Source organism: Nyctereutes procyonoides, unplaced genomic scaffold, assembly GCF_905146905.1.
Source record: "Nyctereutes procyonoides isolate TBG_1078 unplaced genomic scaffold, NYPRO_anot_genome, whole genome shotgun sequence".
NCBI classification, from domain to species: domain Eukaryota; kingdom Metazoa; phylum Chordata; class Mammalia; order Carnivora; family Canidae; genus Nyctereutes; species Nyctereutes procyonoides.
In genome coordinates, this window is record NW_026575023.1 from 2,904,166 (window position 1) to 2,923,174 (window position 19,009).

At 36.2% G+C, this 19,009-nt stretch overlaps 1 protein-coding gene across 3 annotated transcripts in view; it reads right to left on the minus strand.

Moving 5' to 3' along the window:
• The window catches only part of CENPC (centromere protein C), an 83,434-nt gene that overhangs the window by 21,219 nt on the left and 43,206 nt on the right, over positions 1 to 19,009 (minus strand). For all 3 annotated transcript variants that reach the window (XR_008666791.1, XM_055342571.1, XM_055342565.1), the window contains exons 11-12: positions 12,871 to 13,014; positions 12,216 to 12,298 (exon numbers count right to left, since the gene is read on the minus strand). Coding sequence is in view for 2 of the 3 variants with exons in the window: in XM_055342571.1 (XP_055198546.1) it covers positions 12,216 to 12,298; positions 12,871 to 13,014 (227 nt within the window). In the remaining variant the exon portion in view is untranslated. The remainder of the gene's footprint in view (positions 1 to 12,215; positions 12,299 to 12,870; positions 13,015 to 19,009) is intronic.

Here is a 19,009-nt window from a genome sequence, read left to right on the forward strand (position 1 = left end):
AAAAACAATTAAAAGACCATGAGGAAAGGTTAAGGGAAATAACTGATAGCCTCAAAGGAAAAATCTACGTATAATTGGGGTTCCATAGAGCACCCAGAGGGACAGAAAGTGTATTTGAACAAATCATAGCTGAGAACTTCCCTTATCTGGGGAGGGAAACAGGCATTCAGATCCAGGAGACAGAGAAGTCCCCCCCAAAATCTATGAAAACCGTTCAACACCTCGACATTTAATAGTGAAACCTGTAAATTCCAAAGATAAAAAGAAAACCCTTAAAGCAATAAGAGACAAGAAATCCCTAACTTATATGGAGAGAAATATTAGAATAACAGCAGACCTCTCCAAAGACCTGGCAGGCCAGAAAGGTCTGGCAGGATATATTCAGGGTACTAAATGAGAAGAACATGCAGCCAAGAATACTCTATCCAGCAAGGCTCTCATTCAGAATGGAGGAGAGATAAAGAGCTTTCAAGATAGGCAGAAAAAGAAAGAATATGCGACCACTGAACAACTATGCAAGAAATATTAAGGAGGACTCCGTAAAAGAAAGAGGAAGACCAAAGTAATAATCCACAAAAACAGGGACTAAATAGGTATAATGATGATACTAAATTCGTATCTTTCAATAGTAACTCTGAACGTGAATGGACTAAATGATCCCATCAAAAGATGCAGACTGGATTAAGAAGCAAGACCCATCTATTTGCTGGCTACAAGAGACTCATTTTAGACCTAAGGACACTTACAGCCTGAAAATGAAAGGTTGGAGAACCATTTACCATTCAAATGGTCCTCAAAAGAAAGCTGGGGTACCAATCCTCATATCAGATAAATTAAAGTTTATCCCAAAAACTGTAGTAAGAGATGAAGAGGGACACTATATCATACTTAAAGGATCTATCCAACAAGAGGACCTAATGGTCATGAATATCTATGTCCCTAATGTGGGAGCTGCCAAGTATATCAATCAACTAATAACCAAAGTAAAGACAGACTTAGATACTAATACACTAATAGTAGACATCAACACAGCACTTTCTGCAAATGACAGATCTTCAAAGCACAACATCTCCAAAGAAACAAGAGCTTTAAATGATACACTGGACCAGATGGATTTCATAGATATATACAGAACTTTGCATCCAAACACAACTGAAGACACATTCTTCTCAAGTGCACATGGAACTTTCTCCAGAATAGACCACATACGGCGTCACAAATCAGGTCTCAACCGAAACCAAAATATTCGGGTTGTCCCCTGCATATTTTCAGAACATAATGCTTTGAAACTAGAACTCAATCACAAGAAGAAATTTGGAAGAAAACTCAAACACGTAGAGGTTAAAGATTCCTGCTAAAAGATGAATGGGTCAACCAGGAAATTAGAGAAGAATTTAAAAGATTCATGGAAACCAATGAAAATGAAGATACAACCGTTCAAAATCTTTGGGATACAGCAAAAGCAGTCCTAAGAGGTAAATACATCACACTACGCATCCCTCAAAACTGGAAAAAACTCAAATACACAAGCTAACCTTGCACTTGAAGGAACTGGAGAAAGAATAGCAAATAAAACCTACACCAAGCAGAAGAAGAGGATTAATAAAGATTCAAGCTGAACTCAATGAAATAGAGACCAGAACTGTAGAACAGATCAACAAAACCAGGAGTTGGTTCTTTGAAAGAATTAATAATATAGATAAACCTTTAGCCAGCCTTACTAAAAAGAAAAAAGACTCAAATTAATAAAATCATGAATGAAAAAGGAGAGATCACAACCAATACCAAGGAAATACAAACGATTTTTTTTTTTTAGATTTTATTTATTTATTCATGAGAGAGGCAGAGACACAGGTAGAGGGAGAAGCTAGTAGAAGCAGGCTCCATGTAGGGAACCTGATGTGGGACTCAATCCCAGGACTCTAGAATCACGCCCTGAGCCGAAGGCAAGCGCCAAACCGCTAAGCCACCCAGGGACCCTTATAAACAATTTTAAAAACATATTATAAGCAGCTATATGTCAATAAATTAGGCAATCTAGAAGAAATGGACACATTCCTGGAAAACTACAAACTACCAAAACTGGAAGAAGAAGGAACAGAAAACCTGAAGGAATGAAAAACCGATAACCAGGGAGGAAATTGAAGCAGTCATCAAAAACCTCCCAAGACACAAAAGACCAGATGGCTTCCCAGGGGAATTCTATCAAATGTTTAAAGAAGAAACCATACCTATTCTACTAAAGCTGTTCCTAAAGATAGAAAGGGACAGAATACTTACAAATTCCTTTTATGAGGCCAGCATCACCTTAATTCCAAAACCAGACAAAGACCCCACCAAAAGGGAGAATTACAGAGCAATATCCCTGAAGACCACAGATGCAAAAATTCTCAATAAGATACTAGCCAGTAGGATCCAACAGTACATTGACAAGATTATTCACCATGACCAAGTGGGATTTATCGCCGGGATGCAAGGCTGGCTCAACACTTGTAAAACAATCAACGTAACAGATTATGTCAACAACAAAAAAAACAAGAACCACATGATCCTCTCAATAGATGCAGAGAAAGCATTTGACATCCATTCCTGATCAAAACTCTTCAGAGTGTAGGGATAGAGGGAACATTCCTCAGCATCTTAAAAGCCATCTATGAAAAGCCCACAGCAAATATCATTCTCAATGGGGAAACACTGAGAGCCTTTCCCCTAAGATCAGGAACACGACAGGGATGTCCACTCTCACCACTGCTATTCAACATAGTACTAGAAGTCCTAGCCTTCAGCAATCAGGCAACAAAAAGAAACAAAAAGCATTCAAACTGGCAAAGAAGTCAAACTCTCCCTCTTCGCAGATGACATGATACTGTACATAGAAAACACAAAAGACTCCATCCCAAGATTGCTACAACTCATATAGAAATTCGGCAGAATGGCAGGATACAAAATCAATGCCCAGAAATCAGTGGCATTTCTATATACTAACAATGAGACTGAAGAAAAAGAAATAAAGGAGTCAATCCCATTTACAATTGCACCCAAAATTGCATAAGATATCTAGGAATAAACCTAACCAAAGAGATAAAGGATCTATACCCCAAAAACTGCAGAACACTTCTGAAAGAAACTGAGGAAGATACAAAGAGATGGAAAAATATTCCATGTTCATGGATTGGAAGAATATTGTGAAAATGTCAATGTTACCCAGGGCGATTTACATGTTCAATGCAATCCCTATCAAAATACCATGAACTTTCTTCAGAGAGTTGGAATAAATCATCTTAAGATTTATGTGGAATCAAAACGACCCTGGACAGCCAGGGGAATATTGAAAAAGAAAACTAGAGCCGGGGCATCACAATGCTGGATTTAAAGTTGTACTACAAAGCTGTGGTCATCAAGACAGTGTGGTACTGGCACAAAAACAGACACATAGATCAATGGAACAGAACAGGAACCCAGAAATGGGCCCTAAACTCTATGGTCAACTAATATTCGACAAAGCAGGAAAATCTATCCACTGGAAAAAGTCTCTTCCATAAATGGTGCTGGGAAAATTGGACAGCCACGTGCAGAAGAATGAAACTAGACCATTCTCTTACACCATACACAAAGATAAACTCAAAATGGATGAAAGATCTAAATGGGAGACAAGAATCCATCAAAATCCTAGAGGAGAACACAGGCAACATTTCTGAACTTGGGCACAGCAACTTTTTCCAAGATACATCTATGAAGGCAAGGGAAACAAAAGCAAAATGAAGTACTGGGACTTCATCAAGATAAAAAGCTTCTGCACAGCAAAAGAAAACAGTCAACAAAACTAAAAGGCAACCTACAGAATGGGAGAAGATATTTGCAAATAACTTTTCACATAAAGGTCTAGTATTCAAGATCTATAAAGAACTTATTAAATTCAACAGCAAGGAAACAAACAATCCAATCATGAAATGGGCAAAAGACATGAACAGAAAGTTCACCAAAGAAGACATACACATGGCCAACAAGCATATGAGAAAATGCTCCACATCACTTGCCATCAGGGAAATACAAATCAAAAGCACGATGAGATACCACCTCACACCAGTGAGAATGGTGAAAATTAACAAGACAGGAAATAACAAATGTTGGAGAGGATGTGGAGAAAGGGGAACCCTCTTGCACTGTTGGTGGGAATGTGAACTGGTACAGCCACTCTGGAAAACTGTGTGGAGGTTCCTCAAAGAGTAAAAAATAGACCTGCCCTAGACCCAGCAATTGCACTGCTGGGGATTTACCCCAAAGATAGAGATGCAGTGAAAAGCCGAGACACCTGCACCCCAATGTTCATAGCAGCAATGTCCACAATAGCCAAACTGTGGAAGGAGCCTCAACGTCCTTCAACAGATGAATGGATAAAGAAGATGTGGTCTATATATACAATGGAATATTCCTCGGCCATTAGAAATGACAAATACCCACCATTTGTTTGGACGTGGATGGAACTGGACAGTATTATGCTGGCTGAAGTCAAGTCAATCAGAGAAGGACAATCATCATATAGTTTCACTCATATGGAAAATATAAGAAATAGTGAAAAGGACTGTAAGGGAAAGGAGAGAAACTGAGTGGGAAAAATTAGAGAGGGAGACAAACCATGAGAGACTCCTAACTCTGGGAAACAAACAAAGGGATGTGGAAGGGGAGGTGGGTGGGGGAATGGGGTGACTGGGTGACAAGCACTCAGGGGGGCACTTGACAGGATGAGCACTGGGTGTTGTACTATATGTTGGCAAATCGAAGTCCAATAAAAAAATATACAAAAAAAAATCTAATTTCTCATGCAATCCCAAGTAGAAAAGGTAGAGAGCTAGTCACTGGCTGAAAATTATCCCACAGCAATGAGCTGTGGGAAGCAGCAGATAGGAACAGAGAAGGAATGAAGCAATAAGTACATATATTGAGGACAGTCCACTGAGAAAGCCTAGAAGCAATGATATCCCAGTAACAAGAGAGTACACCAACTTCCCAGAACCGACTTTCTAAATGCTATTCTCTACTAAAAAGAACCAGGTTCCGTAAGAGAAAATAAGTGATTCCAGTGTTGAAACAGGAGAAATAGGCCAGAATACCTTATGCCAAAAAACAAGACAGTATTCAGTTGAAAGGAAGCCTACTGGTCAAATATGGCACAATGAGTATCAGAATAAATGATATAGATTACAATCCATCAAATAAAATAGGAACCCAGTAGCAGCCCATAATTATATAAATAAAGAAATGAGACAAGAAAAACTTTTTTTTCCAGAATACCACTAATTAACAGAGAGGAATTAGGAAAAATAGAACAGCACAAATTGGTTTCATCATTAGGGGCTAATGATTCAAGTCAAGGTCTTGAACAGATGTTAAGATTGCTGTGAAGGTTTAAAAAGAAACACATTATTGTAATAGCACCAGAGTAGCATACCACAAAATACTTACTAATTATAAAAGAACCATATCTTAGAGAAAATAACTTGAACAGGTGATCAAGATTAACACCATTAATACGAGATGGGTAAACACTGTCTCCTAATGTGATGCACAAAGAACACAGCATCATTTCTGTACTACATCTGTCACATATGCATGGCTGGCATCTGAGCACGAGGAAATATCAGAAAGACTCAGTTTCAAAGTCATTCTGAAGAATAAAAAGCTTGTACTCTCTCACAAAAATGTAAAGGTCAGGAAAATTAGAAAATGCCTAATGAACTGTGCCTTACTGAAGGAAACTTAGGAACAGGAGAACTAAATGCAATCTATGATCCTGGATTGGATCTTGAACCAAAACACATACATGTGTTTTGCTTCTACTGCTCGTAAAATCTGCATGGAATCAGTGAAGGAATACTGGCGTTATATTAATGTTGATTTCCTGAGTTGGATGGTTAAACTGTGATTATGTTCTTATCTTGCATCATATCTGCATATACTTACACATAGTATGTCTGCAACTTGCTCTCAAATAGTACAGAAAAGGCTGATAGCCAAAGCAATCCTGAGAAAGAACAAAACTGGAGGTATCACAATACCAGATTTCAAGATACACTACAAAGATGTAGTAAATCAAAACAGTATGATAATGGAACAAAAATAGACACATAGATAAATGGAACAAAACAGAGAGCCCACTTATAACTCATGCTTATATAATCAATTAATCTATGACAAAGGAGGCAAGAATATACAACAGGGAGAAGACAGCATATTAATCAACGGTGTTGGAAAAACCAGAGAGCTACATGCAAAAAAAAAAAAAAAAAAATGAAACTGGACCACACTCTCTTCCACCTTACACAAAATAAACTCCAATGGATTAGAGATCTGAAAGTGAGATCTGAAACCATAAAGAAAAGAGGCAGTAATCTCACTGATATTGGCTGCAGTAACATTTTTCTAGATAAGTGTCCTTGGGCAAGGCAAACAAAAGCAAAAATAAACTATTAGGACTACACCAAAATAAAAAGCTTTTGCACAACAACGGAAACCAACAAAAATGAAAAGGCAGTCTACTGAATGGGAGAAGATTATTTGCAAATGATATAACCCATTAAGGGGTTAATATTTAAAATATATAAAGAATTTAAACAATGCAACACCAAAAACCAAATAATCCAATTTAAAAGTGGGCAGAGGACCTGAATATACATTTTTCCAAAAAAGACATCCAGATGGCCAAAAGACACATGAAAAGATACTCAATATTACTTACCATCAGGGAAATGCGTATCAAAACCATTATAAACTATAACCTTATACCTGGTAGAATGGCTATAATCAAAAAGATAAGAAACATGTTGGCAAGGATGTGGAGAAAAATGAACCTTCGTGCACTGTTGGTAGAAATGCAAACTGCTATAGCCACTGTGGAAAACAATATGGAGGTCCTCAAAAAATTAAAAACAGAATTACTATATGATCCAGTAATTCCACTACTCAGTATTTACCCAAAGAAAACAAAAACACTAATTCAAAAAGATATATTGCACCCCTATGTTTACTGTAGCATTATTTACAACAGCCAAGATACAGAAGCAACCCAAATGTTCATCCATAAGTGAATTAATAAAGAACACGTATGTATACAAACCACACACACACACAGAATAGAATTTAGGCATAAAAATAGTGACATCTTGCAATCTACAACATAGATGGAATGGACGGACAGTATAATGCTACGTGAAACAAGTCAGTCAGGGAAAGATAAATGCCATATGATTTCACGCACATGTGGATATTTTTTTTTTTTTAAGATTTTATTTACTTATTCACGTAAGAGAGACAGAGACAAGCAGAAGGAGAAATAGGCTCCCGGCAAGGAGCCAGATCTGGGAGTTGATCCAGATCCCAGGATCACGCCCTGAGCTGAAGGCAGATGCTCAACTGCTGAGCCACCCAGGTGTCCCTCACAGTCCCTCACAAGTGGAATTTAAGAAACAAAACAACTGAATAAAGAAAACCAGACTCTTAAATACAAAGAACATAATGGTGGTTGCCAGAGGAGAGGTGGGTGAGCAATGAATGACACAGATAAAGGGAATTAAGAGTACGCATATGATAAAGATTGAATAAAGTATAAAAATGCTGAATCATTCTGTTGTATACCTATTTCGATAAAAATAATTTTAAGGGGTGCATGGGTGACTTAGTCAGCTGAGTATCCAAGTTGATCTCAGCTCAGGTCTTAACCTTGGGGTCATGAGTTCAGGCCCCACGTTGGGCTTCAGGCAAAGTGCAGAGCCTACTTTAAAAAAAAATTTTTTTAAGGTCTAACAGAAGTGTGTATGAACATGGATGTACTGGAGGCAGGAAGGAAAATGAAACAAATATAAAATGTTGACAATTGTGGAAACTGGATGAAACAAATATGGGATTTCAGGGAGAGTTTAAAAATTTCCAAAATTTAATAACTTAATAAATTTAATAATTTCCAAAAAACATTTTTCTAAAGATTTTTTTATTTATTCAGAGAGAGAGAGAGAGAGAGAGAGAGAGAGAGAGGAGAGGCAGAGACACAGGCAGAGGGAGAAGCAGGCTCCATGAGGGAGCCTGACGGGGGACTCGATCCTGGGTCTCCAGGATCACACCCCAGGCTGCAGGTGGCGCTAAACCACTGCGCCACTGGGGCTGCCCCAAAAAAATTATTTTAAAAAAAGAGCAATAAAAAAAACAACTTCTGTTTCAAACATTTAAGAATCTTAATAAGCATGGAGATAGAACAGATTACCTACAAAGAAAACAAGAAGTAAGCCTGCTTTTGAATTTCTGCTCATGAGCATTAGCTATGAGGCAAAAGATCAATAGCCAGCTAGTTTAAAGGAAGAAAAGATTATGACTCAAAGATTATTTTTACCATTCAACTGGTTGTAAAAAAATATATATAAATATATATATTTTTTCCTGAGTTTTCGCTAGCATATGTGAGAATGTCTACCAACTTTAAAAAGAAATATCAAGGCTATCTGTCCTGACAGTAAGTACAAATGTATTAAACATTTATTAAAGGAGAAAATACTGACAGAAGAAGTTAAAAACAAAAAAATAAGAACCAAAAGAAAGCAGGCATCACAATATTAGGCAAAACAGACTATAAGTTAAAAGCACTGTAACAAGATCAAGAAGATAAATTTGACTTAAGCAGTTACATTCCATATAAATGCTTACCTGCTTAGTAAAAGCACTGAAATATACAGAGCAAACACTACAGAAGACAGAAGGAGAAAAAAGCAGACCACTGCAGGAGAAGCACTTTACTGCAACTCTGGCAGTCTTCAGCAGATTACACAAATCACAAGCAAGGATATAAAGATAAAGGATCAAAATAATATCTATGTAACATGTTCCATTCTAAGATCCTGTTCTTTTCCCCAAATCCACTCCTTCCCTAGTAGTCTCCAAATCACATAATGACACGACCATTCTTTCAGGTGCTCAACCCAAAATCATTAAAGTTATCATAAGAATCATAATAGTCTATAAATATTTAAGAAATTCCGAGGTGCTTGGGTTTAAGCATCTGCCTTGGGCTTAGCTTAGGTCATTATCTCAGGGTCTTAGGATAGAGCCCCGAGTCTTCAGGCCGCCTACTCAATGAGGAGTCTCCCTCAAAGGGAGAATTCAGACTCCCTTTCCCTTACCCACCCCACTCCCGTTCGTGCTCATTCATTGTCTCTCAAATAAATAAAAATCTTTAAAAATTAAAAAAATATTTAAGAGTGCTACATATATTCAAAAATATATATCCACTTATATCAATAAAACAAGTGGATATTTTTCAATCCATACATGTACACAGAAGAATATTCTTTTTTCAAGCACCCTATGGGAGAATTATAAAATTCTTACATGAATTTTATATGTTCTAAGTATACTATAGAACACAAAGAAAACCTTAATAAAGATCTATTTTTCAAAAAATTTATAATACAAGCCAAAGTACCCTAGAACAGTGAAATGAAACTAGAAATTCTTAACAAAGAACAAAACACTTTAGGACAACAGCCAACATTATGTTCTACCACAAACCAGATATTAAACTAAACAAGAGGGACATCTGGGTGGCTCAGCATTTAAGCCTCTGCCTTTGGCTCAGGGTGTGATCCTGGAATCCCAGGATCGACTACTGCATCAGGCTCCTGCATGGAGCCTACTTCTCTCTCTGCCTATGTCTGTGCCTCTCTCTCTGTGTCTCTCAGGAATAAATAAATAAAATCTTTAAAAATAAATTAATAAGTAAACTAAACAAGAAAGCTAAGGGATTGGCAATGATATCCCCATTTTACAGATAGGATGTTAAATGTAAGAGCAATGAAATTTTTTACTCAAGATAACATAGTAAATAAGTGGTAGAGCTAGATTCAACCCCAAGTTCCAGACTCTGGAGACCAAGTTCTTGATTAAATATACTCTTTAAAAAAACTCGTAGGTCAAAGAAAAATCACTGTAATTTATGGCACACTACAATAAGAACACAACATTTGGGACTGCCTAGGTGGCTCAGTTGGCTTAGTGTCCAACTCTCGACTTCGGCTCAGGTCATGATCTCAGGGTCATGGGATCGAGACCCACACTAGGCTCTGCACTCAACGAGGAGTCTGATGAAGATTTTCTCTCCCTCTGCCCCCTTTCTGCTCATGTTCTCTCTCTCTCTCTAAAATAAATAAATCTTTAAAAGAAAAACAAAACAACAACAACAAAAAAACATTTAAAAAGCTATAAAATTGGGTGCCTGGGTGGCTCACTGAACTGAGAGTCCAACTCTTTCTCGCTCAGGTCATCTCAGAGTTGTGAGATCGTGCTCCAAGTGGGTGCTCTGCCCTCAGCACAAAGTCTGCTTCAGATTTTTCCCCTCTCCCTCTGCCCCAATCCTGCTCACATTCTCTCCAAAAAATTAAATAAATCCTTTTAAAATTTTTTTAATAAAAAGCTAAAAACTGAAGCCAAAACTATAATCAGGAAATTTTTTTTTCAAATGAAAAATTATCAAATAAAAAATAGAAAAATAATTATAGAAAGCATTCAACTTAGAGGAGAAAAATAATAAAATAAATCTAAACACAGGGGAAAAAAACAATTTAAAGGAAAAAGCAAAGGGGATGCCTGGCTGGTTTAGTTGGTAGAGGCTATGACTCTTTGCTATCAGGGTTTTTACATTCAAATCCCACATTAGGTATAGAGATTACTTAAAAATACAATCTTTAAAAAAAAAATACAATCTTTAAAAAAAAAAAATTCTACCTTTCTAGCATTTCAAGAGATGCAAATTAAAAGGAAAAAGTGGGGCATTCGGTGGCTCTGTCAGTTGAGCATTCAACTCTTATATCCAGCTCAGGTCATAATCTCAAGGTTGTGAGATCAGCCCCACGTCTAGCTCCAAAAAGTCTGCTTAAGAGTCTCTCCTTTTGGGGCAGCCCACATGGCTCAGCAGTTTAGAGCCGCCTTCAGCCATGGTGTGATCCTGGAGACCCGGGATCAAGTCCCATGTCAGGCTCCCTGCATGGAGCCTGCTTCTCCCTCTGCCTGTGTTTCTGCCTCTCTCTCCCTCTCTCTCTCTCTCTGTCTCTGATGAATGAATGAATGAATGAATGAATGAATAAATATAAATAAATAAACCTTAAAAAAAAAAAGAGTCTCTCCTCCTGGCAACCCCCCTCAACCAACCCTGCTCGTGGGTACACCCATGTGTGCTGGCCTCTGTCTCTCTCTCAAAAAAAAAATGATATTCCAATTTAAAAAAATAAATAAAAGGAAAATGAATTAGTGAATCAGGAAGAAAAAATAGATAGTAAAACATCATATTTCAAGCACACTTTCTTTGGCAGCATAAAAAGTTACAAAACTATTAAGAGGCATTTCAAAAACTTTAAAAACTTTACAGTTTCAAACATATTTAAGGCAGAAAAAAATGATATAATCAGATGATATACCCATCATATACCCACAATAATTAATAAATGGCTTATCTTGCTTCATTTATTCCCGTATCAGCTTAACATTTTTTTTTTTTTAAAAAGATGTATTTATTTGAGAAAGAGAGAGAAAGCACATGGCAAGCAGGGGCACAGGGAAAGTCTCAAGCAGACTCTGTACTGAGCATGGGCCCGATGCTGGGCTCTCTCTTACTACTACCCTTGAGATCATGACCTGAGCCAAAACCAAGAGTCAGGTGCCCAACTGACTACACCACCCAGGCACCCCTGAACATTTTTAAATACTAGAGTAGAGGGATCCCTGGGTGGCGCAGCGGTTTGGCGCCTGCCTTTGGCCCAGGGCGCGATCCTGGAGACCCGGGATCGAGTCCCACGTCGGGCTCCCGGTGCATGGAGCCTGCTTCTCCCTCTGCCTGTGTCTCTGCGCCTCTCTCTCTCTCTCTCTCCTCTCTCTCTGTGACTATCATAAATAAATAAAAATTAAAAAATAAATAAATAAATACTAGAGTAGATATTTTCAGTGTCAAATATTATGTTCTACCTCAAAGAAAGGACTGTCACTCTGTCATTCTTTCTCTTCCTCCCTCTGTCACCTAGGTGTAAGGTCTTACAAATCTCTAAACATTTGGTAAGGCTCTTAGGAGTAAGTACTCAATTCACATTTGCCACTGGTCATAATTTATATAAAACACAGCACACCTTACTCTATATGCATAATGCCATAAATATCAAGACAACAGACAATAAATAATAACTTACTTGAACTTCCCGAAACTTCCTTGTCATCCACATCGGAATTATTCTTTCCAGATGTTAAATAATTCTTAATCCTGAAAGGTCCACTTTAAGATAAAAAAGTAAACCATAAATTTGTGCATTTATAATACATATATCTAATTATGTACCTTGATGGTCATTTTTCTCCCAAAACTGCCAAAGGTTTCCTTCTTATAAAACTAACATTGATGTTATAGGTCACCAAATATATATGTACATGATGCATAAAACAATCTATAATTTAGTCTTATAACCGTCAAATGCTGAAAACAAATGCTGAATTTTATAACCTTTTAAGCTTCATGAATCAGTTATAAATTTTAAGTCAACTCAAGCAACACCCCTTGATAAAAATTAAATCATAAAAAATTAGAAATAAATCAGCTTGTCTTAGTTAAAAAATACAGTAAAAAACAAGTGGAATTTAAAATATGGTCCAGAAATTGCTCAGAGATAATTCAGCTTATCCTAGTCCTAGATTCCTTTCCTTCTATTATGAATCCAGGATAGGCCTACTAGTCATAACTCACCAAACAGTAAAGAAATCTTAGCCATCACTTAAAAGTCTTGGGAATCTGTTATAATTTACCATTCCTTCATTTTAAAAAAGGGTATATGACTTCAGATATATACATACCTTCCTTCCAAAACTGAAGTCTTAGGCTCTCCAGAATCCAAGTTAGATTCTGCTGGAGTCTTGCATGTAAATTCCTTGATCTGAGACTTCAGATGAACATTTTGTGTGGTCATATTACCTTGCTTCTTTGGATTTCCTAGACCTCTGTAAAAATGTAAAGTGTAAAATTGTTTTCATTCCTCCATAAAATATTCTTCCAGAAACAATACACAATGAGTAGAGAATATAATACTGGCTGTAACAAATATCAGATAATCCTGTTCAGGTCTTAGGACTTACTAGAGTAGGAAAAAGAAATTTGATTCTAGGACCTACTAAGAATAATTCTGATAAGAAAACTGGTAGACACCTGGCCTAAGATGGAAGTGATGACAGGAGAACACGGGGAGACACTACCTACAGGCAGGATATAATGTATTTTACACATTTATCTTTTTTTTGAAAATCCACAAACAACTGAAACTGTTTTCTTTGACACCCCTATCCAGCCTATTGAGGAACAGTAGGGGGCTAAGAGGCACTCAGGCTCACCTCTTTAATAGCTAACATCTAATTAGTTTATCTCCTATATATGCATATAGGATATACTATTCCCAAACTATACTACAACTTTTCTCACCTTTCTAAGCCCTATGTTTTACTTTGTTTCTTGACTCATTCTAACAGCCTACTCTTATTATACTTGAGGAAGAAATTTGCATACGACATAACTAAAGAGCATGCAAACTTTTGAGTATTCTTTGATATTTTATTTCTGAAGGTTCTACTATTGGTCTAGGTCCTATGATCAGAGTCTAAAGAAATAAAAGGGATTATAAGAGAATATTATGAACAATTATACATCAACAAATTAGATAACCTAGATGAAGTGGAAAAATTCCTAAAGATACGCTAATTACCAAAACTGATTCAAGAAGAAATAATCCCAAAAGACCTGTAACAAGAGAATGAATCAGTAATCAAAAAAACTCCCTAGAAAGAAAAGCCCAGGCCCAAATGGTTTCATTGATGAATTCTACCAAGCATTCAAAGAATACAAATTCTTCACAAACTCTTTCAAAAGACAGAAGAGAACTTATCTTATGAAGCCAGGATTATTTTGATAACAAAACTCAACAAAGACGTCACAAGAAAACCAGAGACCAAAATAACTCAATAACATAATAGCAAAAGAAATCTAGCAATGTATAAATAGAATTATATGTCCCATTGGTCCCATCGTGCCCAAATGGGATTTATACCAGAGACGCAGTTTGGTCTACCATACTAAAACCAATTAATATATCATCTGAGTAAGAAACAAAAATCATATCATATTAAAAGATGCAAAAAAAAAAAAAGCATTCCACAAAATCAAATAGCTTTTTATGAAAGAAACACCCAACAAACTAGAACTAGACGGGAACTGCCTCAACCTGATAAAGAGTATATATGAAAAACCTACAGCTAGCAACACACTAAATGGTGAAAGAATGGATGCTTTCCTCTTAAAATTTAGGAACAAGACAAAGAAGTCTGCTGTTGCCACTTCTATTAAACACTGTACTAAAGACTTTAGCCGGGGCAATTAGGCAATATAAAATAAATAAATACAAGATTTGAAAAGAAGGGTAAAAGTATCTCTATTCACAAATGATATGGTTTTTGTACTCAGAAAATCCTATGAAATCCACTAAAAAGCTATCAAAACTAATAAATGACTTTAGCAAGGTTGCATAATACAAGATCAAATATTAATTGTATTTCCATACACTTGCAATGAACATCCAAAAATAAAATTTAAAAAGCAATTCCTGGGCAGCCCCGTTGGCGCAGCGGTTTAGCGCCACCTTCAGCCCAGGGTGTGATCCTGGAGACCCAGGATCGAGTCCTGCTTCAGGCTCCCTGCATGGAGCCTGCTTCTCCCTCTGCCTGTGTTTCTGCCTCCCTCTCTCTCTGAATAAATAAATAAATAAATAAGCAAATAAATAAATAATCTTCTAAAAAATAAATAAATAAATAAAAAGCAATTCCTTTCACAATACCATCAAAACAAATAAAATGCTTAGGGATGATTTAACAAAATAAGTATAAAACTTATGCTCTGAAAACACTCTTGCAATAAGTTAAAGATCTCAATAAATGGAAAAATATCACATGTTCATGTATCAATATATTTATTGTTAAAATGGCAATGTTCCCTCAAACTGATACACAAATCCAATGCAATCCGTATCAGAATCTCAAATGAAGTCTTCGTAGAAATTGGCATGCTGATTTTAAAATGTATATGGGATTGCAAGGAACGCATAATAGTCAAAACAATTCTATAAAGGAAAAATAAAAAGGACTCATACCTCTTGATCTCAAATCTTATCATAGCAATGGTAATCACAACAGTATAGTACTAGACCCAGAACTGATACACAAATCAAGAAGGAAAAAATTGAGAACCCAGAAAGAAACTCTCATATATTACGGTCAACTGATTTTCAATAATGGTGTCAAGACCATTCTATGGGGAAAACAAGTCTTTTCAACAAACACTAATGGGACAATTGGATAGTCAACATGGAGAAGAATAGTGAAACCTTTACTTCACAGAATATATAAAAATTAGCAAGATGGATGAAAGACCTAAATGTAAGAGAGTTAAAACTATAAAACTCTTAGAAGAAAAGATAGAGGCAAATCTTCATGAACTTGGGATTCTTAGATATGACATCAAAAGTATAAACAACAAAATGATAAAATAGATTGGACTTTATAAAAATTAAAAGCTTATGAGCTTCAAAGGACACCATGAAGAAGCAAAAAAAACAACCCAAAGGAGAAAATACCTGCAAATCCCTTATTTGACAAGAGACTTGTATCCAAATATATAAAGATCTTTTACAGCATAATTTTTTTCTTACAACATAAATTTAAAAAAAAGGCAATCCGACTAAAAATTAGGCTGAACAGATCTTTTTCTAAAGACATGCAAATGACGAATAAACACACGAAAAGATGCTCAACATCATTAGTCATCTGGGAAATGCAAATGAAAACCACAATGAGATACCACTTTCATACCAACTAGGATAGCTAGAATCAAAGTCAGATGATAACAACTGCTGGCAAGGATGTAGAAATACTGGAATCCTCATACACTGCTGGTAGAAATGTAAAATGGTGCAGATGCTTTGGAAAACAGTCTTGCAGTACCTCAAACAATTTAAATATAGAGTTACCATATGACTAAGCAATTCCAATCCTAGGTATATGTCCAAGAGACATGAAAACATATGTTCATATAGAAACCTGTTACACAAATGTTTATGCCAGCATTATTCACAAGAGCTAAAAGAACCCAAATGTCCATCAACGAATGACTAAATAAACGAAACATGGCAAAACCGTAAAATAAAATATTTGGTCCTAAAAAGTAATAAAGTACTGATACATGCTACAACATGAATAAAACCTGAAAATATCCAAACAGGGGGCACCTGGGTGGCTCAGGCGGTTAAGTAACTGACTCTTGATCTCAGCTCAGGTCTTGATTTCAGGGTCCTAAGTTCAAGCCCCATGGGGTAAAAAAAAAGAAAGAAAATATCCAAACAGAAAGAAGCCAATACAAAAAACTCATATTACAGGATTTCATTCAGATTAAAATCCAAAATGTAAAATCTATACAAACAAAAATTATATTAGTGGCTGCTTAAAGCAGTGGAAGAGGGACTACAGAAATGCTAACTAAAGGGCACTGGCTTCTTTGTGAAGTGCTGAAAATGCTCCAAAATGGACTATGTTGATGGTTTGCACCTTCCTGTGAATATATTTAAAAACCATTGAGTTGTGCACATTTCATGAGTGAATTTTAAGTCTACTGTAATGAGCTTCTGTTCCATCCAGCTTATAGAAATAATACAGAAATTAAGTGATTCCATAAATTTAAATGAAAGAAACTCAGTGGAAACTGTTTATGATTTAAGTCCTCTAGCCCTTAAACTTTTGTTCCCAAAAGTTTTAACAGGGAAGAAGGAAGTTAGCATTTATTAATGCTCATGGTTATAAAAAAATAAAAAATAACACTTAAAAGTTTCAATATCGTCACATACTTGTAGAGAAGTAACTCACAACATTTCTAATCAGGAAGCTGCCTTAATTTTAAAAAAAAGCTAGATGCCTTAGACAAATTAATCAATTTCGGCTTAAAAACTATTACCCAACTCCTCTCTGATTTCAACATGTGTATGTGTGTGTATGTATATGGGTATATCACATAATATTCTAGTATTAAAAAGGTTTAAATTTATTTTCTCCCAAAAATCCTAGTAAGTTTTAATTCCTAAAATTCCTCTCCTGGTACGAATGGTATGAATAACATCTTTGAACATTACAAAATATAAAATTATGTGCCCAACTAAGTTAAATAATAATAATAGACAATATAATGTCTTTTTTTAACATTCATTTATTTATTTGAAAGAAAACGCAAACGGGGGGGGGGAGGCAGCAGAGCAGAGGGAGAGAATCTCAAGGAGACTCCCCACTCAACATGTGGGGCTCGATTCCACAACCCATGAGATCATGACCTGAGCTGAAAGCATTAGTTGGACACTTAACTGACTGAGCCACCCAGGTGCCCTGGTAACGTCTTTTTTAAAAAAGCAATTAATTTTTTTTTTAAAGAAAAATTTATTTTATTGAGAGAAAGAGAGCACACAAAGTGGGGGGAGGGGCAGAGGGAAGCAGATTCCTCACTGAGCACAAAGCCCATGGTGGGGTTCTACCCCACGACCCCAGGATCATGACCTGAGCCCAAAACAAGAGCTGGAGGTTCAATCAACTGAGCTACCCAATCATCCCAGAATTTTTATAGTGCCATAAATTATAAGAACTCAAAGTATCAAGCTAAATTGTGTTTTCAAACCCCTTAGTTAGCTTTAAGACTTTAGATTAATATTGAATTATGTTAATAATTAATTTTTGGATCCATGGACAATTCCTAAGATAAAAGATACAAAACTGGTTTCTTTTTTCTTTTTTTTTTTAAGATTTTATTTATTTATTCATGAGAGAGAGAGAGAGAGAGAGAGGCAGAGACACAGGCAGAGGGAGAAGCAGGCTCTATGCAAGGAGCCTGACATGGGACTTGATCTCGGGTCTCCAGGTTCACACCCTGGGCTGAAGGCAGGAACCAAACTGCTGAGCCACCCAGGGATCCCCACAAAACTGGTTTCTAAACATAGTTTTAATTTACTCCTGTCTCATACATTTTTAAATGACCATCAGTTAAACAGACTAAAAATGAAGCAATTCCTTCAGATGCTAATATACAATTCATGTTAGCCATTATGAAAACGTTAAAAGGTTTATGTTACATGTACTTGGACAGGGCCTTAGCTAGATACTAGTTCTTGACTACCTACATTCATATATCCCTATGGCCAGAGGAAACAAAAGTTGATTGCTTAGAGGTTGAAAAATCTTGGCACTACACTAAATAAAACAATTACGGAGAAATACAAATGTATACACAAAGTAATGAATATGTTTATATATCAAATCAATTCTTACAATTTATTAAGAATGTAAAATCAATTTGATGGGATGAGCACTGGATGTTATACTCTATGTTGGCAAATTGAATTTTTAAAAAAAGGAAAAAAGGTAAAATCAATACAAATTATATACTATCTTATTTAATGATAAGGGCAGGTTAATACAAATTATAATTTTATTTAACAATAAGTTCAAGTTAAAACTGATGCCAAAACTTAACATTTTCCTTGTACTTATACATGTACATATGTTTAAGTATACACATATAAATGTATATTAAGATTTACAGTTTTTAAAGAGCTTACCAATGATGAACAAAAAATATTATAAATCCTAATCTCTTCTGGCATCTGTTAAGCCATTTTTGACATAAGCACCTTTTTTTTTTGTTTTAAGATTTTATTTATTTATTCATGAGAGACACAGAGAGGCAGAGACATAGGCAGAGGGAGAAGCAGACTCCCTGCAGGGAGCTGATGTGGGACTCAATTCCAGCACCCTGGGATCATAACCTGAGCCAAAGGCAGACATTCAACCACTGAGCCACCCAGATGCCCCAAGCTCCTTCCTTCTAAAAGAGCTTACTGTTACTGATGCATGTTTTAAATAT